Here is a 22,989-nt window from a genome sequence, read left to right as displayed (position 1 = left end):
TGAAGCATTGGAAAGCAGCATAATCACAAATAAAACAAGTATTGGACCAATGTATTTCAAATCAAACTTTATTTGTTACATGCTTTATAAATGTCATGACCCATTCCCTTTAAGGTGAATCACCATTTTCTTAAACAATGTTAAATATGACATCTTTTATGAAAAGCAAAGGACATCTTTATCATCTGGTTAGATGATAAGATAACAACCAACATAACCAAAAAAGGACATCAGACTGTTAAATAGCCATCACTAGCCGGCTACCTTCTGGCTACTTAACCATGGACTGAAGAGGCTACTTACTGCCCTACAGACTGCGAATCAATAGTCCCTTTAATAATGTTTACATGCTTTACTCATCTCATATATATATATATATATACTGTATTCTATTCTACTGTATTTTAGTCTTTGCTACACCTGCAATAACATCTGCTAAATATGTGTGTGACCAATAACATTTGAATTGATAACAGAGACCAGTTGGTTATAATCTGGATATATGACGTCTTCTCAACCAGAAAAACAGTTTACAACAAGAAAATAACACAATTAAGATGGCATGTGCCAAAATTTGCCTGCTGGAACCTTGGAAAAGAATGGTGGGTTGGTACTGGAGGAGGTGACTGAAGGACGGTTCACTTCCAGGCTCTCTTTGATGCCGCGGACATCAGCAGTGGATAGGTTGGCTTTGAGGGAAAGTAGAGCCGAAATATGTCTCCAACTGAGAAAGGTGGAAGAGCAAAAAATAAAAGTTCATCAACAAAGTTCAAAACTGTCATTTTTTGTCCATTATATTAATCAACTGGGCTCCAAAGTGGCGCAGCGGTCTAAGGCACTGGATCTCAGTGCTAGAGACGTCACTACAGACCCTGGTTTGTTTCCAGGCTGTATCATAACCGGCCGTGATTGGGAGTCCCATAGGGCGGTGCACAATTAGCCCAGCATCGTCCGGGTTTGGTCTGGGGTAGGCCTTCATTGTAAATAAAAATGTGTTCTTAACTGATTTGCCTAGTTAAATAAAGGTTAAATATAATAAAAAATGTGTAATGTTGCATCAACATGTTTTGACCATGCCAGTTTTACAATCCAAATAAAAATAGGATAACCCTTTTTGGTTCCAGGTAGAACCCTTTTTGGTTCCATGTAGAAACATTTTGGTTCCAGGTAGAACCCTTTTTGGTTCCATGTGGAACCCTTTTTGGTTCCAGGTAGAACCCTTTTTGGTTCCAGGTAGAACCCTTTTTGGTTCCATGTAGAACCCTTTTTGGTTCCATGTAGAAACATTTTGGTTCCATGTGGAACCATTTTGGTTCTACCTGGAACCAAAAAGGGGTAGAATAGTCTCAAACGGCACCCTATTCTCTACATCGTGCACTAATGTTGCACTATAATGGGAATAGGGTGCCATTTGGGATGCTCTAGCCCTGGCCTGTATTTTTCCACTGCACAGTACTGGGGATAGCGGGGATCGCTGGCCGGTTCTAGACATCAGACAGGAGTCATATTACACCCCTCCCTCCCTCCCTCCCTCCCTCCCTCCCTCCCTCCCTCCCTCCCTCCCTCCCTCCCTCCCTCCCTCCCTCCCTCCATCTCTGTACTAGTACATGACAGAAGAGATGCCTCATATTGTGTAGTCAGCCAGACACCTGAGATCCGCAGTGAAGGCCCTTGTTACCTAGGTTACCGCCCGGTGATACCTGACTTACCCAGAGTTACCTCACTGCAACAACCCCCCCCCCCCCCCAATAGGGTTTCATTTTAAGATATTGTGAGAGGATTAGAGGGAAGATAAAGAGATAATTGGATTCAAGGGACTCAAAATAACTAAGGATCAGCTATGGCTTGTATTTATAAATCAGCAAGGCATTCATTGTCAAATAGAAATCAAAAAGCCTTTGTTTCAATTCGGCTTATATTCACAAATATAAAGGTGTGGCTCAGCTACCAGGGAGTCATTCTCTGTCTTCTATTTCCATTCTGTATTCTATTTCCATTCTCTGTGTTCTATTTCCATTCTGTCTTCTATTTCCATTCTGTCTTCTATTTCCATTCTCTGTATTCTATTTCCATTCTGTCTTCTATTTCCATTCTCTGTGTTCTATTTCCATTCTGTCTTCTATTTCCATTCTGTCTTCTATTTCCATTCTCTGTCTTCTATTTCCATTCTGTCTTCTATTTCCATTCTCTGTGTTCTATTTCCATTCTCTGTGTTCTATTTCCATTCTCTGTGTTCTATTTCCATTCTGTCTTCTATTTCCATTCTCTGTGTTCTAGTTTCATTATATGTGTTCTATTTAAATCCTATGTGTTCTTTTGAGTGGGAACAACATCATGCAAGGACGAGTTTAGACAAAGAAAGTGCAAGCAGAGATGTTGAGATCAAATTTGGCCCAAACAGCTGTTCAGCAGGATTAAGGCCAAGTTGATCTTTGACCACACAACTTTTATAATGGCGTTGCTGCTTATGTGAAATATGAAAGATATACAGGCAGACATGACTTTTACACCTGGCCAACCCCACATTTAATCTGAGGGACCCATTTTATGTTAGTCCTGCGTCATGTGACTGAGGTACTGTGAAAGTAGTACCAGGTTATGTCACTGGGATACTGTAAATATAGTACCAGGTTATGTGATTATGTGAATGTACTGTAGGCAAACTCTCCATCTATGTCGTTAGCCTTGTGTGGAGGATCTGTCTGTCTGTCTCACCTAAGGTCTGGGAAGTCCCTAGCCAGGGTGACGATCTCCAGCTGGATGCTTCCTGGGTCCTGCAGTCTGACCACCTCCGCCATTTTAGGGAGGACCTCACTCAGCCAGCATATTTTGGACCCCTGTGGACAGTGGATAGGTCAAATCATGCATACCTTCATGTACAGTATTTAATGTCTTCCATGTACTGTGTTACGGCTACTTTACTATATTGAGATGTTTACATTCACTTTAAATAAAGTTGGATTTGATTTGATACTAATATCTATTGAGTGTCTAAATAAATAGAAGTTTAGGGGAATCAGACCACAGCTGCAGTTTATGATACATGGGCGATTTTATCTAGAGACTCGGCCTGGAGTCTGCCAAGTCATAACATGACCCAGGTGGTGGTGGTTTTCAACATCTTTCCATGATGGGCTACAGAAAAGGCTCTCATGCATTCCAGTGGGCTTAGTCTAACTTGGGAGAACAACTTAACAACCAAAAGAACGCTATGTATACAGTACCAGTCAAAGGTTTGGACACACCTACTTATTCAAAGGTTGACAAACCCTGGAATGAGTAGGTGTATCCAAACTCTTGACTGGTACTGTACATCTCTAGCTTAAATTGACATTTTGATGGGGATTTTTTTAAATTATGTTACTCTAGGGGGTTAATTTGTTGTTTAAATTCTTTATTTCTTTGTTATTCTTTATGCATCATAAACATTTAAAATAAAACAATTCTTAGGATAAATGTTTTGAAGTGTGTGTTTGAGTTGGTTTTGTGTGTATCATGCTATTACTTTCATGTGTTTGTGTAGACACACGCTCAAGCTATATTAACTGCAATATGAGGTGTGTGTGTGCGTCTTCGGTGCTTACCGCTTCAGTAAAGTAGGTGCTCAGTTTGCTGCTGTCTTCAGCCAGTAATTTGGCTGCTGTCTCCTGCTGCTCCTTGTCCTTCAGCCTCATCTTCCTCTTCATCATCCTCTTCACATACTCCACCATCATCTCCATGTGGAGCCGGCCCAGCAGCTCCTACACACACACAGACACACAAATATCACTGTGTGTTTGTGTGTGTGTGTTTGTGTGTACACGTGTCTTTGTTTTCACACATCTGTTGGCGTGTGTGTGAGTGTAAACTTACCTCCACACAGATGGGTTTGAGGTCTGTGAATTGCTGCATGTGTCTGTCCAGTGTCCCCAGAACTTCATCCAGTACCATATGACCCCCAGTAAACCAGGCCTGCGTCCACAGCCTATGGTACTGCACCTGAGGATACAGGAAGTCATGCAGAGGTCAATATCTGACCTTGAAGCAGTTGACACCAGTGGGTCAGAACATGATCGGTGACCCGGATGAGAAAACGTTGCAGTTGTACTGCCATAACAACTTCATAGTTCAAGTTAAAATCAATTCCCTCTCTATTCCACTAATTTGTGTATAAATATAAATGTATAAATAATTATAATAATACAACAAATGTGTTTTATTACTAATATGCATCAACTGTTTCATCACAGCTGAAGTGCAAAGTAAAAACATTATGGAGAATAACATGGACAATCTGTAACCCACAAAGATGGTCCAGGCCATTTGATTTGAGTGGTCACTTGGATGACCACATTGTACCATTGTAACCTACAGTCACACTTTGCACTTCAAACATTGTGGCCTTGATAATGTTGGTCGGAAACCATTTAGGAGGGAATTCTCCTGAAGGCTTATATTCATTCAGAGAATTGTCCCGAAGCCACTCCTGCATTGTCTTGGCTGTGTGCTTAGGGTCGTTGTCCTGTTGGCTCCTGAATCTTCACCCCAGTTGGAGGTCCTGAGCACTCTGGAGCAGGTTTTCATCAAGGAGCTCATAGTACTTTGCACCGTTAATCTTTCTCTCGATTCTGACTAGTCTCCCAGTCCCTGCCACTGGAAAAACATCCCTACAACATGTTGCTGCCACCACCATGCTTCAGCGTAGGGATGGTGCCAGGTTTCCTCCAGACGTGACGCTTGGCATTCAGGCCAAAGAGCTCAACCTTGGATTCATCAGACCAGAGAATCTTGTTTAGTCTTTAGGTGAAAATCTTGAGTCTTTAGGTGCTTTTTGGCAACTCCAAGAGCGCTGTCATATGCCTTTTACTGAGGAGTGGCTACCGTCTGGCCACTACCATAAAGGCCTGATTGGTGGAGTGCTGCAGAGATGGTTATCCTTCTGGAAGATTCTCCCATATCCACAGAGGAACTCTGGAGCTCTGTCAGAGTGACCATTCTGACATCTCTCTGACCAAGGCCCTTCTCCCCCGATTGCTCAGTTTGGCCGGGCGGCCAGCTCTAGGAAGATTCTTTGTGGTTCTAAACTTCTTCCATTTAAGAATTATGGAGGCCAATGTGTTCTCGGGGACCTTCAATGCTGCAGAAATGTATTGGTACCCTTCCCCAGATCTGTGCCTTGACACAATCCTGTCTCGGAGCTCTACAGATCATTCCTTTGACCTCGTGGCTTGGTTTTTGGATTGTCAACTCTGGGACCTCATGTAGACATTTGTGTGCCTTTCCAAATCATGTCCAATCAATTGAATTTACCACAGGTGGACTCCAATCAAGTTGTTGAAACATCTCAAGGATGATCAATGAAAACAGGATGCACCTGAGCTCAATCTCGAGTCTCATAGCAAAGGTTCTGAAAATATATGTCAATAAGGTATTTCTGTTTTTATAAGTTTGCACACATTTCTAAAAACCTCTTTTCACTTTTTCACAAAGGGGAATTGTGTGTAGATTGATGAGGGAAAATGTAATTGAATCAATTTTAGAATAAGGCTGTAACGTAACAAAATGTAGAAAATGACAAGAGCTCTGGATACTTTCACATTTCACTGTACGTGTAACTGATAGATACATTTAAAAACATGAACATGTAGTGTGTGTATGTAAATTGTAAAGTATTTAGTCTACAATGTATTTTTCATTATATGTCGGACCCCAGTAAGACTAGCTGTCGCCGTTGGCGTCGGCTAATAGGGACCCTGATGAGTCAAAATCAAACCAATCAAAGGAAGTGGAAACATTCCAGTGATCAGACTAGAAATACCTGTTCTGTTGTTTTCCTCTTCGTAAACAGATGTTATAAAGGCACATTCTATTTTCTTCCATTTTGTTTCAATGTTGTTGTATTTTTGGCAAGCTGTTGGTATTATAATATGTCCTTTAAAAATATATATATATAAAGTAAATCTGTGCTACAATTCTGCACATTCAATAACACCTCATTTAAACGCAACTTTATGTTAAGGGCATATGACATACTTCATCTTATTCTAAAATAAATTCATAAAGAAAAACCCTCATCAATCTACACACAATACCCCACAATGACAAAATGAAAATAGGTTTTAAACTTTTTTGCAAATGTATTAAAAATGTAAAACTGAAATACCTTATTTACATAAGTATTGAGACATTTTGCTAGGAGATTCGAAATTGAGCTCAGGTGCATCTTGTTCCCATTGATCATGCTTGAGATGTATCTAAAATTTGATTGGATGGCGCCGACAGATATGGCAGCTCTGCTTCTAGCTCCTAAGCAACTTTGCAGTATTTCGTTTTTTGTGTGATATTTATTACATTATTAGCCCTGAATTGTTTTTGTGTTGCAGCCGTACCCTCCAGGGCAATTTAACTTATTCCAGAGGCAGCTCCGAAACACCACCGGCAGAGAAAAGGTAGTCAGTCAGACTCAGGAAGTGTGCACACCATCCACCGCTTCCGAGTATATTACTCGCTAATGTTCAGTTTCTGGCTAATATAGTAGATGAACTCAGGGCGAGGATCTCCTTCCAGAGAGACATCAGGGATTGTAACATACTCTGTTTCACGTAGACATGGCTCTCACGGTATTCTCAAGTCCTTTTATTCACCTGACCTAGAATACCTCACAATCAAATGCCTACCGTATCAACTCCCAAGATAATTATCTTTGGTTATAGTCACAGCCGTGTATATTCCCCCCTCAAGCCGATACCATAACGGCCCTCAAAGAAAAACACTGGACTTTATGCAAACTGGAAACCACACCCTGAGGCCACATTTATTGTCGCTGGGAATGATAACAAAGCAAATTTGAGGAAAACGCTACTGAAGTGCTACCAACACATTGACTGTAGTACTCGCTCTGGAAAAACATTGGACCACTGCTATTCAACTTTTTGAAATGCCTACAAGGCCTACAAATCTGATCACGACTATTTGGCTCCTCCCGTCCTATAAGCAGAAACTCAAACAGGAAGTACCCGTGCTAAGGTCAATTCAACGCTGGTCTGACCAATTGAAATCCATGCTTCAAAATTGTTTTGATCACACGGACTGGGATATGTTCCGGGTAGCCTCTGAGAATAACATCGATGAATACACGTATACAGTGAGTGAGTTCATCAGGAAGTGTATAGGAGCTGTTGTACCCACTGTGACTATTAAAACCTGCCCAAACCAGAAACCCTGGATAGATAGCAGCATTCGTGCAAAACTGAAAGTGCAAACCACCAAATTTAACCATGGCAGGGTGACTGGGAATATGGCCGAAAACAAACAGTGTTATTCCCTCCGTAAGGCAAACAAACAGGCAAAACACCAGAACAGAGACAAAGTGCAGTCGCAATTCAACGTCTCAGACTACAGACAATCACGGACTACAAAGGGAAAACCAATCACATCGCGGACACTGATGTCTTGCTTCGGGACAAGCAAAACACCTTTCTCGCCTGCTTTGGGGACAACATAGTGCCACCGACACGACCCGCTACCAAGGACTGTGGGCTCTCCTTCTCCGTGGCCGACGTGAATAAGACATTTAAGCATGTTAACCCTCGCAAGGCTGCCAGCCCAGACGGCATCCCAAGCCGCATCCTCAGAGCATGCGCAGACCACCTGGCTGGAGTGTTTACAGTGTTTATTCAATCTCTTCCTATCCCAGTCTGCTGTCCCCACTTGTACCCAAGAAAGTCAAGGTAACTGAACTAAATGACTATTGTCCTGTAGCACTCACTTCTGTCATCGTGAAGTGCTTTGAGAGGCTAGTTAATTAACCTCTCTGGGATAGGTGGGACGCAATCGTCCCACCTGGCCAATAGCCAGGGAAAATGCAGAGCACCAAAATAAAATAAATTACTATAAAAATCAATCTTTCATTAAATCACACATGTAAGATACCAAATTAAAGCTACACTCCTTGTGAATCCAGCCAACATGCCAGATTTAAAAAAAATCTTATGCTTTCAGCGAAAGCATAAGATGCTATTATCTGATGATAGCACAACAGTAAACAAAGAGAGTAGCATATTTCAACCCTGCAGGCACGACACAAAATGCAGAAATAAAAATATAATTCATGCCTTACCTTTGACAAACTTCTTTTGTTGGTACTCCAATATGTCCCATAACATCACAAATGGTCCTTTTGTTCGATTAATTCCGTCGATATATATCCAAAATGTCCATTTATTTGGCGCGTTTGATCCAGAAAAACACAGCTTCCAACTTGCGCAACGTCACTACAAAATATCAAAAAAATTACCTGTAAACTTTGCCAAAAAACTACTTTCGTAATACAACTTTAGGTATTTTTTAAACGTTAATAATCGATCAAATTGAAGAAGCGATGATCTGTGTTCAATACAAAAAGAAAACAAACTGACGCTTTTCTGGTCACGCGCCTCTCTCAAACAGTCCACATGAAGTGACTGTCATTCAAGATGGCCGTACTTCTTCATTACACAAAGGAAAAACCTCAACCAATTTCTAAAGACTGGTGACATCCAGTGGAAGCGGTACTGCAAACAAGTCCCTTAGAAATCTGGTTTCCCAATGAAAACCCATTGAAAAGACAGTGACCTCAAAAATGAAAAAGTCTGAATGGTTTGTCCTCAGGGTTTTGCCTGCTACATAAGTTATGTTATACTCACAGACATGATTCAAACAGTTTTAGAAACGTCAGAGTGTTTTCTATCCAAATCTACTAATAATATGCATATCTTATATTCTACAGATGAGCAGCAGGCAGTTGAATTTGGGCACGCTATTTATCCAAAAGTGAAAATGCTGCCCCCTATCCTGAAGAAGATTTAAGGATCATATCACCTCTACCTCTTGCTTATTGCCCCAATAGATCCACAGACAATGCAATCGCCATCGCACTGCACACTGCTCTATCCCATCTGGACAATAGGAATGCCTATGTAAGAATGATGTTCATTGACTATAGCTCAGTATTCAACACTATTGTACCCTTCAAGCTCATCATTAAGCTCGGGGCCCTGGCTTTGAACCCAACCCTTTGCAACTGGGTCCTGACGGGCAACCCCCAGCTGGTGAAGGTAGGAAACAACATCTCTCCTTCGCTGATCCTCAACACAGTGCGTGATCAGCCCCCTCCTGTACTCCCTGTTCATTAATGACTGCATGGCCACGCGCGCCTCCAACTCAATCATCAAGTTTGCAGACGACAGAACAGTAGTAGGCCTGATTATCAACAATGATGAGACAGCCTACAGAGAGGAGGTAAGCGCCCTGGGAGAGTGGTGCCAGGAAAATAATCTCTCACTCAACAAAGCAAAGGAGCTGATCATGGACTTCAGGAAACAGCAGAGTTTGTTTTTTTGGGGTTTTATGCAAAGGTCAAAAGGAGCGCAGTTCAACGAACCACCTCTGCAACACACACACACCTCTGCAACACACACACACCTCTGCAACACACACACACCTCTGCAACACACACATACTCTCTTATTGATTGTAGGATATGCTATCAGTTTGCCCACAGTGGAATCGGCCTTGATGTCAAAACAGAGTTTGTTTACGGTCAAAAGAGGATAGCGGATAAAATAACCTGGCTTGATTGACGAGTCCAAAACCAAAAGGAAACTACATTGGAACTATTACACGTGCGGAAATAAGTCCGTGGAGCTTCGAGACAGAATTGTGTCGAGGCACAGATCTGGGGAAGGGTACCAAAATATTTCTGCAGCATTGACGGCCCCCAGGAAAACACAATGACCTCCTTCATCTTAAATGGAGCAAGTTTGGAACCACCAAGAATCTTCCTAGAGCTGGCCGCCCGGCCAAACTGAGCAATCGGGGGAGAAGGGCCATGGTCAGAGAGCTGACCAGAACACGATAGTTACTCTGACAGAGCGCCAGAGTTGCTATGTGGAGTTTGGAGAATCTTCCAGAAGGATAACCTTCTCTGCAGCACTCCCACCGATCAGGCCTTCATGGTAGAGTGACCAGACGGAAGACAATTCTCAGTTAAAGGCACATGGCAGCACTCTTGGAGTTTGCCAAAATGCACCTAAGGACTCAGACCATGAGAAGCAAGATTATCTGGTCTGATGAAACCAAGATTGAACTCTTTGGCCTGAATGCCAAGCATCACATCTGGAGGAAACCTGGCACCATCCCTACAGTGACGCATGATGGTGGCAGCAGCATCATGCCGTGGGGATGTTTTTCAGCGGCAGGGACTGGGAGACTAGTCAGGATCGAGGGAAAGATGAACAGAGCAAAGTACTTTGGTGGCTTCGGGACAAGTCTCTCAAGTAACTCCTGGGTAAGGAAAAATCATCTAATTTGAGAAAGGTTGTCTGGGATTTTGAACTAGATGCCAAAAGTCAACCAAATTAACAGTGCAGATGTAACGTTGTACATTGGAGTATTGCTAGACTATTATGCTTGGTGTCTCTGCTGTCACATGTAGCCTACCCTGAGCTCCTCATGTATGGGGCCGGTGAAGTATCCGTAGCCACAGTCTCTCAGGTCTGCCAATGTGGACATACAGCTTGTCCTGATCTCTTCTGGGATTGACTCCTCTCTTCTCACTATGAAGTCTCTGTAAAGGAGGAACCAATGTCATGACATCAATGTTGGATTTATGAAGTCAAATAAGAGGTTGGGAGGATTGGAGGGATAGAATGACAATGGACAGTTCAAAGGTACTTTCAACCATCGAGCTGACAAGGTAAAAATCTGTCGTTCTGCCCCTGAGCAAGGCAGTTAACCCACTGTTCCCCCGGGTGCCAATGACGTGGATTTTGATTAAGGCAGCCCCTCGCAGCTCTCTGATTCAGAGGGGTTGGGTTAAATGAGGAAGACACATTTCCAGTTGAATGCATTCAGTTCTACAACTGACCTTTCCCTTTCCTAGAATGTCTAAAAGTAGCTAGATAAGTAGAACAAATGATACAACTTCAGATTAAGAGACGACATGCATATAGATCAAAACTGTTTCATGAGATCGGGGATTAGTAGAAACAAAAAGCATTTATAAAATGCTTATTTAGTGCTTATGAATGCTTTATGTAAGGATTATACATGTGTTATGAAGCTCGTGTGTAGCTAGCTACCCTTCAAATTCCAAGGAAATGAACACAGAAAATGTGATTTTTATGAAACAAATGACTTGGTGAAATGAACAACAGTTTTTGGCCTACCTGAATTGTTCAATGTTAACCAGGTTAGCTTTCACGACTGCCTGAGTGTTCTCCCGTCTTGCCTTCACAAATTCTTCAAGAGATCTCTTATAGCTGCAAATATACATTGTACAAAATGTCATCATGTTTCTCCAGGTTCTATTTCATTATGTCAGTAAAATGTTGAATAGTAACACTGCAGTTCATATTCCTCATTTATGCAACGGCTGGGTCTAATCCTGAATGCTGATTGGTTAAAACTGCATTCAAGCCGGTGTCTATTCCACAAGTTACCACCGGCGAAATCTATGACGTTAAAATGCCTATTTACTCTGTTCCATCTGACTGCGCAATCCACTGTCTCATCAGCCCAGCCAAGCAACTATAAAAAGCAAACATTATGTCACATTTCTTTTAGACTAACATTTAGTTTTCAACAGCGGAGATTTGTATAAACCTTGCAGTCTGTCTCGCCGACATTTGCAATATTGTTTCGATATTCAAATTTGATCTTGTCTGTCAGAACGAGACAGACAGGCAGGCAACGTTTCTTAGCCAGTCGAAAAATCATGTCAATTGAAAAAAAGGTAAAACGAAACGAAGTGCAGCTAGTTTGCTGTCCTTCCAGCTTCTGTTTGAAGTGATTGTGTTAGCTGTGTTGTTGGCTAGCTCCTCTGAACAACAGTGTCCTGACAAGTGAACAAATTTTTTTATGCCAGCCGAAATCGCGCCTCATTAGCTAATTGTTATGGACGTATCCAAATAAATGTCACTAGAAAACAGCTTAAACAAATGCAAATATAGATACTTTGCTGTTATTCTGGCTTTTTGATGTGACTGTAAGTGAGCCGTAGTTGACTAGCTAGCAAGCAAGGGATAAGAACGTTGCCAGCAGGTATGGCAGTGGAACATTTAGAATGAGCAACTGGGTCGCGTCCATAGATACAGAACAAAAAGACTGAGCAACTGGGCCGCGTCCATAGATACAGAACAAAAAGACTGAGCAACTGGGCCGCGTCCTTAGATACAGAACAAAAAGACTGAGCAACTGGGCCGCGTCCATAGATACAGAACAAAAAGACTGAGCAACTGGGCCGCGTCCATAGATACAGAACAAAAAGACTGAGCAACTGGGTCGCGTCCATAGATACAGAACAAAAAGACTGAGCAACTGGGTCGCGTCCATAGATACAGAACAAAAAGACTGAGCAACTGGGCCGCGTCCTTAGATACAGAACAAAAAGACTGAGCAACTGGGTCGCGTCCATAGATACAGAACAAAAAGACTGAGCAACTGGGTCGCGTCCATAGATACAGAACAAAAAGACTGAGCAACTGGGCCGCGTACTTAGATACAGAACAAAAAGACTGAGCAACTGGGCCGCGTCCATAGATACAGAACAAAAAGACTGAGCAACTGGGTCGCGTCCATAGATACAGAACAAAAAGACTGAGCAACTGGGTCGCGTCCATAGATACAGAACAAAAAGACTGAGCAACTGGGCCGCGTCCATAGATACAGAACAAAAAGACTGAGCAACTGGGCCGCGTCCTTAGATACAGAACAAAAAGACTGAGCAACTGGGCCGCGTCCATAGATACAGAACAAAAAGACTGAGCAACTGGGTCGCGTCCATAGATACAGAACAAAAAGACTGAGCAACTGGGTCGCGTCCATAGATACAGAACAAAAAGACTGAGCAACTGGGTCGCGTCCATAGATACAGAACAAAAAGACTGAGCAACTGGGTCGCGTCCATAGATACAGAACAAAAAGACTGAGCAACTGGGCCGCGTCCATAGATACAGAACAAAAAGACTGAACAACTGGGTCTCTGGCAACCAAACCGATTGAATGAACAACCAGCCGGCTTGGGTAGCAACCCTAGATTTGTTTTGGGACTATATCTTGTGGAAGGATGAAATGGTATGAATAGATGAATAAAAAGAAAGTTATTTGAATATGTTGGTAACCCGTTGTATAAAAGTGATAATGCCTTCGAAGCCGACATCTCAGGCCTAACAACACCCTTGTCAATATACCCTCCAAACACTGGCTTCTCATATGGAACGCCGTTTGGGTCTTTGCGTGTCAAAAACAAAACACGTCAAATAACACAGTTCTATTATAGAATGTTGTGTGTGCTGAACTGTCACGTGCAAGCCAAGCTCCACCACTACGATCAGTAGCACTGTCAAAGCTGTACAAAAAAATAAGTCTGCAAACAAGCACACAGAGTGACATACCTGCCAAGAACGATGAGTTTACAATACCGTGTTGGTAATAAGGCATTATTTTTTCAACCGAATGGGGAAAACGTCTGTGTGAGCATTTGAAATACGATCAGGATCAAATTGATCAGGATCAAACTGATTTTGCTAATATCTTTGACAACTTCTGTGGTAGCTAGCTTGACTGGTACAATGAATGTGGCTCAATTCAGAGTCCTGCAATAAGAGCTACGATGCTAATGTTCTCTGGGTGTCACTGAGTAGTCTGATACCCCATGTCATTGATCCACAATGCACCGGTAAGGCTGTACAGTGAAATAAGTATGCCCCCAATGCAATTCTAAAGTATAATACATCCAGTGTGATTTCAACAGATTTGTCAAATTAACTAATTATTGTATTTTTTTGAATTTATATAACAACATTTAAACCTTGTTTAGCATGGTTTATTCAATTATGGAATAATTCTACTATCTGTATTCATTTGCATCACTGTCAATGACAGACTAGCGAACTGCTAATTCCACTATTGTGGCTAATCCTTATTGTGGCTAGCTTCATATAGGTGGGTCCGACCACCATTGATCAAATAAGACCTATATTTTGCAACAGCTAATGGGGATCCTAATAAAATACAAAAATTATAAATGAGGGGTATTTTAGATGATGAAACCCAGCTAGACAGTTAGTCGGCTAACTATAGCTACTGAAACAGATTATGTAGTTTTGCTATGTTTTTGGGGAAGAACTTTGTTGGCATCCATCAGCTAGCTAGCTCTCTTTATGACCAGCACTGTCCAGAGTTTGGGGAAGTGTGTCTGCGCTCGTGCAGCAGTGGCGGGTGTGCGAGACAAAACTATACCAGCATCATAGCATACGTGTCTGTGAATCGTTATGACATATGAAATACGAGTGATAGTGTAATCAATGTGTAATAACTACGTAAAAAATGTATGAACATGTTAAATTATTATGTGATGTCAGTCATATTCAGGTTCTGATTGGTCAACAAGCTTATTTTACACGTCCAATACTGTTATTTGACGTGTATCTTTTTGGACATGCAAAGACCCAAAACGGCGTTCCATATTCTCTGACATTATCACTTAATTGTAGCATACTAAACAAGGTCAAAGACCGTCTGCAACAAGACAGTGTAGATAGAACACCAAGGTTGAATTACCAACTTTTCCCAGGAAAAAAGGCCATGTAGAATTACGCAATTTGTCTGTGTGGCTGTGAAACCAGAACATAGTAAGCTAATTGAAGGGCTTTGAGCATGATGCTGGATATCAACGTGCATGTTCATCAGTAAAATATTAGATTGGACAGCCCTAAGCCAAAGCATTCAAACTTAATGGAAAAATGTATTTGTTTTTCAAAAGAAACTTGTGATTAAGTTCAGATGAGCAATGGAAAAGTAAATGTTCAAATATGACAGGATGTGTTCATTAAGGCACATAACCAAAATGTTTTGCAATGGAAAAGGAAAATCAGTGTTACTTATTGGACAAGTCCAGGTAGTCTCTCTCTGTTTCAGTCTGTTTTATTCCATTTGGTGTGTAAGGAACACAACCCAGTGGCCGGAGCAATAAGAAATGGGTATACTACCTTATCAAGAAGCTGTCCAGCTGACAAAGGATTCTTTGGGCTTTAGCCTCACTGCCCAGAATAGTCCTGGCCTCTCTCATGGCCCCATCAACAGCCTAGTAAACAGAACAACATACAGTATTAGCACATAAAACCTGACCCTGTACAGTCAAAATAGCTTAGAGCAGGGATGGGATTAATTCCATGTCAACTGAATTCAGTGTAGCAACGTATGACATTCAGTGCATTTATTAAATATTTCTGATTTATGGTGCTCATTGTTTTGAGGTCTGAAAATATCAGACAAACTTTGGTTTTGGAGGGTAATGTCAGTTTAAATATAATTATGTCAAGGTTGACATGTTAATATGAAGTTTATATAAAACCATGCGGGAGAAAAAGCTACATATATGTAGTATGAAAATGAAGAAGAACATGTTCAGGTCAAAGAAAGAGTAGGGCTGAACACAGACAAGTACTAGAAGAAGTAGTAGTAATCCAATAGGTTTCAACCTGTATGATGTCAATGGCCAGAGGACAGAAGCAGTACCCATCAATGAGTTCTGGACTCTTTCCACTGAGCCAACCCTCCTCCTCCTTACTGAGAGCCTTGGAGAACCAGGTCCTGACTCTACTCTGAAAACGACATAGCACAGGTCATCACAAGTCTGTAAGTTTGACACTATAGTTCTGAAAGACATTGTATACAACATTATAAAAGAATACATTATTTCCAATTCTAAAGCACTCTGAAAGTAGCCTGGTCCCAGATATGTTTGTGCTATCTTGCCAAGCCCTATGGTCATTAACACACCATAGCAGTTGGCAAGACAGCACAAATAGATCTGGGTCAGGCTACTCTGAAAGGATGGTCTAGACGTATACACATGGATTTAGCCTGTTCATTAGATATAGCTGTTTCTGGCATCATGTTTACCTCTTTTTGTAGTAGATACTGCTCCTCCAATGTTGTGAGATCCTTCTCAGATAAAATAGTTCCCAAAGACTCCATGTTGATGTGCCCCTCAAGGTCTTTGTGTTTTAAGATGTCACTGAAACAGATATAAACATGTTGTAAATGACATCATGTCATTGATAGAAACCATACGAGACATCTCAGAAACACTCAAAGACTGTACAAGGCAGGACAATAATGTAGGCAACCTTGAGCAATCAGCTATGCCAAATATGCAGAATTTTAGTTTGCAGACATTTTAAAAAAGGGGGGGGGAACTAGCCTTTTTTTCAGGATGTTCAGGATTTTAATTTAAATGTTCCCTCACCCTGAAAATAGTGAGCATCTTAGCATCTGCCACAAACAGTAGTGGCTTCCCACTGGGCACAGACGTTAGTTCAACATCTGGTTTTGATTTACATTTGGTTGAGTTGTCAACCACCCGTCAATTGAATGTGAAATCAACCAAAAATGTCACTCTGTCATTGGATTTTGTATACATTTGGGTGAAAACAAAATTCCATTAAGTTGAAGACTTTTTGGAAATCCAAATAGTTTTTCATGTTGATTCAATCAGTGTTTGCCCAGTGGGATGGTTCCAGCCACTACAAACTTCAGCTAACTTTAGCCACTGCTAGCTAACAATCAATGGAAATGATAGGCGAAAGCGTTCAATTTTCTAAATGTAATGGCCCAATCAACTCAAATCAACTACATATGCAGTTTGACATCACTTAAATGTGATTTGGACATTTTAAAAAGCAAATTGCCCATATCACTTCCACTGATTGTTAACAAGCCCTTCAAGAATCCAGGGCAACTGCCCTCCCATTTCCCACTTACTTTGGATAGTAATTGTTCACCCAGCAGAGGAGGTAGTTACAGTCATCCACATCGAGCCCAGAGCGGGCCAGTTCTGTTAACCTTGCTGAGAACTTCTGATGGTAAAGTCTCACATACAAGTTGCACACGTCAAAGTCTGGGGGGTAGCAGTCCCTTATGTCCCTGGCCACCCTGAGAACGTCCTCCTTCAGACGCTTGCCCATCCTACATACCTCCCTTTTCATGGACGTTGACAGGTTGTCCACACTGCTAATGCTAATATTGTCCTCCTCCACTTTCGCATTCCTCATTTGAGAATCCACAATTTTTTCAAGCAGGTTGTCGTGGGTGTGCCGGCACTGGTGTGGCCGCCACACGGGGGCCTCGCTGCTGCCCTCGGGCCGCCCTTCCCATTGCTGGTCCTTCTCTTCCAGCAGCGTTATGGTTTCCACCGCACTCCGAAGTATCTCTAGGTGTTCTCCTGAGGGTGTGGAACTAAAGGTGGTGTGAACTGCCATCCATAAGTGGAGCAGCAGGGTTTCATAGTCTTTTTGGAGCGTGTCTTTATCGTCCTCGTTGCAAACCTGAACCAACCCCTCTATCGTCATGGTTTCTTGGCCAAAGAGCTGATCCTCTCGCAAAAGCAACTGCTGGCAAGCCTCCACCAAGCGATTTTCCTTCAGGTTCTCCATAAAGTCCATAACCACCTCTGAAAATAAACAAGTAGAATTCAGGTGAATGGTTACTACAAATCACAGACCACGAAGTAATTGAATAGTTATTTTAGTGCAGTCTGTACGTGACAATGAACGGTGACATAAATATATTGTGGCAATCATTTCTCATGTTGAAGGAAAATATAATATGACTGATTTCTTTCATTTAGAGTTCCTCTTTAAGGATGATAAATCTGACAAATCAATATATTGAGGTAGTAGGCTAGTACTTCATACAGGCTACATCATAGCGCATGTATCGTATCCGGCTAAAGTTTGAACACACCTACTCATTCAAGGGTTTTTCTTTATTTTTACTATTTTCAACATTGTAGAATAGTGAAGACATCAAAACTATGAAATAACACATATGTAATCATGTAGTTACCAAAAATGTTACAATTGTTCAACAAATCAAAATATATTTTAGATTTTAGATTTTTCAAAGTAGCCACCCTTTGCCTTGATGACAGCTTTGCACACTCTTGGCATTCTCTCAACCAGCTTCACCTGGAATGCTTTTCCAACAGTCTTGAAGGAGTTCTCACATATGCTGAGCACGTGTTGACTGCCTTTCCTTCACTCTGCGTTCCAACTCATCCCAACACCATCTCAGTTGGGTTGAGGTCGGGTGATTGTGTAGGCCAGGTCATCTGATGCAGCACTCCATCACTCTCCTTCTTGGTCAAATAGCCCTTACACAGCCTGAAGTTGTGTTAGGTCATTATCCTGTTGAAAAAGAAATTATAGTCCCACTAAGCGCAAACCAGATGGGATGGCATATCGCTGCAGAATGCTTTTGCAGTGTGCCTTGAATTCTAAATAAATCACTGACAGCAAAGCACCCCCACACGTCACACTTCCTCCTCCCTGCTTCACGGTGGGAACCACACATGCAGAGGTCATCTGTTCACCTACGTCTCACAAAGACGTGCTGGTTGGAACCAAAAATCTAAAATTTGGACTCATCAGACCAAAGGAAACATTTCCACCAGTCTAATGTCCATTGCTCTTGTTTCTTGGCCCAGTCTCGTCTTATTATTGATGTCCTTTAGTAGTGGTTTCTTTGCAGTAATTTGACCATGAAAGCTTGATTCACGCAGTCTCCTCAGAACAGATGATGTTGAGATGTGTCTGTTACTTGAATTCTGTGAAGCATTTATTTGGGCTGCAATTTCTGAGGCTGGTAACTCTAATGAACTTATCCACTGCAGGAGAGTAATTTTGGGTCTTCCATTCCTATGGAGGTCCTCATGAGAGCCAGTTTCATCATAGCGCTTGATGGTTTTTGTGACTGCATTTGAAGAATCTTTCAAAGTTCTTGACATTTTCCGGATTGACTGACCTTCATGTCTTAAAGTAATGACTGTTGTTTCTCTTTGCTTATTTAAGCTGTTCTTGGCATAATATAGACTTTTACCAAATAGGGCTATCTTCTGTATACCATCCATATCTTGTCACAACACAACTGACTGTCTCAAATGCATTAAGATGATTGTGGACTTCAGGAAACAGCAGAGGGAGCACCCCCCTATCCACATCGACATCGACGGGACAGTAGTGGAGAGGGTAGTAAGTTTTAAGTTCCTCGGCGTACACATCACGGACAAACTGAATTGGTCCACCCACACAGACAGCGTTGTGAAGAAGGCGCAGCAGCGCCTCTTCAACCTCAGGAGGCTGAAGGAATTTGGCTTGTCACCAAACGCACTCACAAACTTCTACAGATGCACAATCGAGAGCATCCTGTCGGGCTGTATCACCGCCTGGTACGGCAACTGCTCCGCCCACAACCGTAAGGCTCTCCAGAGGGTAGTGAGGTGGCAAACTACCTGCCCTCCAGGACACCTACACCACCCGATGTCACAGGAAGGCCATAAAGATCATCAAGGACAACAACCACCGAGCCACTGTCTGTTCACCCCGCTATCATCCAGAAGGCGAGGTCAGTACAGGTGCATCAAAGCAGGGACCGAGAGACTGAAAAACAGCTTCCATCTCAAGGCCATCAGACTGTTAAACAGCCACCACTAACATTGAGTGGCTGCTGCCAACATACTGACTCAACTCCAGCCACTTTAATAATGGGAATTGATGTAAAAAATGTATCACTAGCCACTTTAAACTATGTCACTTAATATTATGTTTACATACCCTACATTACTCATCTCATATGTATATGTATGTACTGTACTCTATATCATCTACTGCATCTTTATGTAATACATGTATCACTAGCCAGTTTAAACTATGCCACTTTGTTTACATAACATACATTACTCATCTCATATGTATATACTGTACTCGATACCATCTACTGCATCTTGCCTATGCCGTTCTGTACCATCACTCATTCATATATCTTTATGTACATATTCTTTATCCCTTTACACTTGTGTGTATAAGGTAGTAGTTGTGGAATTGTTAGGTTAGTTTACTCGTTGGTTATTACCGCATTGTCGGAACTAGAAGCACAAGCATTTCGCTACACTCGCATTAACATCTGCTAACCATGTGTATGTGACAAATACATTTTGATTTGATTTATATTTTGATTTGTTTAACACTTTTTTTTAGTTAATACATGATTCCATATGTGTTATTTCATAGTTTTGATGTCTTCACTATTATTCCACAATGTAGAAAATAATAAAAATGAAGAAAAACCCTTGAATAAGTAGGTGTGTCCAAAACATCCAAAACATTGATTAACCTTAAAGTAGGATATAGCCTATATAAATTATGCACACATTCTAACACCAGAGAGAACGCCGAATACAACTTCTGACCACTTAATACTGTAGCTAAATATACCTGTTTGAAGTGGATTGCTCTCCACTATGGGTTTGGGGCTCCGTGGTCTTGGCACAAAGCCTAGTATTTGGGGCATCTTCAGTTTATGCCTAAACCTCCCATGTACTGTTTTGGCACTGCCCTCCATTACAGGTGATAGAACAGTCGCTGCCACCGGGTCGTGTCCGACCGCACCCATTTCCTCTGTGAAAAAAAATGTGACGTTATACAGTCGTAATTATTTTCTCTTCATAAAACCTATCATGGCATTGCACAATTTTTTTATAGCACTTATTATCAAACCACACCTTACTTTTCATTGTGGCACGTGTAAAATCAGGCAAACAAACTGGATACGATGTTAAAGGCTACAATAGTGGGTTCGCGTTATAGGCTACAATAGTGGGTTCCCGTTATAACATAGGCATAACTGAACTCACGGTTTCTATTAAAACTATTTCACCGCAAGCGCATTTTGCGCAAAATATCTTTGCCGTTCTCTCTCTTATAGCCGAAGTTAAGTGAAGCTTGCTTAGCCAAAATAAAACCACACAGGCAGACACATATTTTATGTTATTTAATATTTAATAACGTGCCCAAAAAGGTGCACAAAGACCAATAAAAATGTCCCTACCTTTCATGCTCTCAGAACATTCGGTACCTACTCGTAACCTAATAGTGACAGATAGACCTGTAGACTAGGCTTTGGTATAAACAATTGCTGGCCAGAGGGCGGAGACATTGGCGTAGATAGCCTACATTTGACAGACGACTGCTATTCATCATGAATACTTTACAAAACGTAATGTATCTTTAGGAAAACATACATTTGAATGTCATTCTTATGTTGACACTTGCAGATAAAATTTAAATCATTATTAAAACTAACAACATTGTTGTTATTGTTCGGACTGTCCCTCCCACATAAGTTGCATCAAATATTGAAAAAAAACACGTTTGATATTCCCCTCATCATTTCCCACTCCACTCTTCAATCTCATCTTCCAATGTGATGAAAGTCAACCTCTTACAAAATCACTGGACAAATGTCAAATGATCACATGCTGTATATTGCAACCACTAAAAATGAAATCCTATTATTTAGAATGTGCTGTATATCATAGTAGTAGTGGGCATCAACAAAAGGCTATTCATATCAATGAATACATTACAACCTTTGTATATTGTAGGCTATTTCTATGTGTTATGCTATATGTATTTATCTTACCTTTGGTCTTCCTCGGTCTTCTGGGCAGTATGTGGAGAACAGAAAACTTCATTGTGAATAGCCGAATGAACAATGCTTGCAGCAGCTCTTCAATATCACACTCTACTCAAGACTGAAGAACTCCACTGTGTCAGCTGTTTATATTGATTGCCCACATATCTGAGCGTTTCTCTTTGTGCGCATGGTAGGGGGATACCATGGGTCTTTCTGGAGGAAGTCATTTCCCCCTTCAGTTTCTATTTATCTTAAATTTGCTTCCCTGCTTTCCACTCACTGCAATTGCCTCACCTTTTGCCAAAAGGAAAATAATGTATACCTTAAAGAGGCCATCTGGGATTCAAACAACCAGAAAGCGGCCACCCTGCCACTTTTTGGTAAACAGTTGGTGCTGGAGAAACGTTACCATTCTCAGATTCATTGACATAGCTCAACATGAGATCAAAATGATAGTTTTGAACCATGTTTTCAAGATACACAATGTTTGTTTACAGTTGACTAACATTGGAGTAAAAATCAAGCTTATATTTTGGGTTGTGAAAGAATAAGACTAAGTTGAACTAAGCTGGTGAGGCATTTATAAGTTATATCATTCAATAATCAATGGCTATATATCATTCATTAAAAAGTCCCAAAAAGGATGTACCAATCACATATGGCTTCATTATAAGTATAAATTAGAGCATGACATCTTCCAATAGATGCAGTGAGAACTCCACAACTGCATATGTTCTGTGTGGAGTGCTACAAAATATGGAGGACAGTTATGCCCCTAGCCGGTATTGAACCTGTAGCTAGGGCTAGGAATTGGCAGGGACCTTAGGGGTGAGTGTAACCGATGTGAAATGGCTAGCTAGTTAGCGGGGTGCTCGCTAATAGCGTGTCAATTGGTGACGTCACTCACTCTGATACTAAGGAGCCGATACGATATGTATTCTATATGCATCGTCATTCTACATGTACTGCGATACAATACTGCTTTAAAAAAAAAATGAAATTCGATGTTTCAAACGTATTGCTGACTATATTTGTCTGCTGCAGAGGGACAAGAGAGAGCCATGAGAAAAGTTTTAATCAGTCATGAAAATAAAAATGCTTAAAACATGTTAGCTCACTATTTTAAAAAGAAAATGGAGAACAACCTATAGAAAGAGAAATAGTTTTGGTGCAGGTACAGCTGACTAGTGCTAGCTAACGTTAATTACCTAGCAATTGATATTTGGTGTCATAGTATCGTTATAATATCATCATAAATAATATTGCAATACCGTACAACTGCATACATGTTTTCACCATCAATACCTGCGACCCATCCTGTCAAGGCTGTATATAGCCCCAGTGAAACTGTTCCAAGGGAAAATATAATTGTTAGAGGTGTAGTGTACTTAACCCTGTGAATGCTACAGTAGGAGTTCAGAGGGGGTAGTCTCTAGACTTTAGGGCGGAACTTGAGACCAATTAATACTGTAGCTAAATATGCCTGTTGGAGGA

The 22,989-nt window shown here is 41.3% G+C and overlaps 1 protein-coding gene across 2 annotated transcripts; it reads right to left on the bottom strand.

Moving 5' to 3' along the window:
- Positions 1–50: 50 nt before the first annotated feature.
- LOC139414923 (tumor necrosis factor alpha-induced protein 2-like) lies at positions 51–21,714 on the bottom strand. 2 transcript variants are annotated; one of them, XM_071162553.1, is made up of 12 exons: positions 21,502–21,714; positions 20,295–20,477; positions 16,786–17,473; positions 15,925–16,039; positions 15,501–15,623; positions 15,009–15,103; positions 11,187–11,279; positions 10,459–10,585; positions 3,853–3,978; positions 3,585–3,740; positions 2,716–2,837; positions 51–724 (listed from the first exon to the last, which is right to left on the bottom strand). In XM_071162553.1, exons 1-12 carry the CDS (start codon positions 21,551–21,553, stop codon positions 553–555), a joined length of 2,052 nt encoding a protein of 683 aa, XP_071018654.1. In that variant the 5' UTR covers positions 21,554–21,714; the 3' UTR covers positions 51–552. The 2 variants fall into 2 exon arrangements, with proteins under 2 accessions (XP_071018654.1, XP_071018655.1); XM_071162554.1 differs by lacking the exon at positions 21,502–21,714 and adding an exon at positions 20,908–21,023.
- Between the last annotated feature and the right edge of the window lie 1,275 nt (positions 21,715–22,989).

The sequence above is a fragment of the Oncorhynchus clarkii genome, chromosome 8 (assembly GCF_045791955.1).
Source record: "Oncorhynchus clarkii lewisi isolate Uvic-CL-2024 chromosome 8, UVic_Ocla_1.0, whole genome shotgun sequence".
NCBI classification, from domain to species: domain Eukaryota; kingdom Metazoa; phylum Chordata; class Actinopteri; order Salmoniformes; family Salmonidae; genus Oncorhynchus; species Oncorhynchus clarkii.
The sequence above is the reverse complement of the archived record's forward strand: the minus strand, read 5'-3'. Positions and strand labels throughout refer to the sequence as shown.

Coding starts and splice junctions, on each gene's coding strand:
- LOC139414923 (XM_071162553.1), bottom strand. CDS start 21,553: ATGAAGTTTTCTGTTCTCCACATACTGCCCAGAAGACCGAGGAAGACC. Junction 20,478..21,501: donor AAGACCGAGGAAGACCAAAG/GTAAGATAAATA, acceptor TTTTTTTCACAG/AGGAAATGGGTGCGGTCGGA. Junction 11,280..15,008: donor CTGGACAGCTTCTTGATAAG/GTAGTATACCCA, acceptor GTATATTTGCAG/CTATAAGAGATCTCTTGAAG.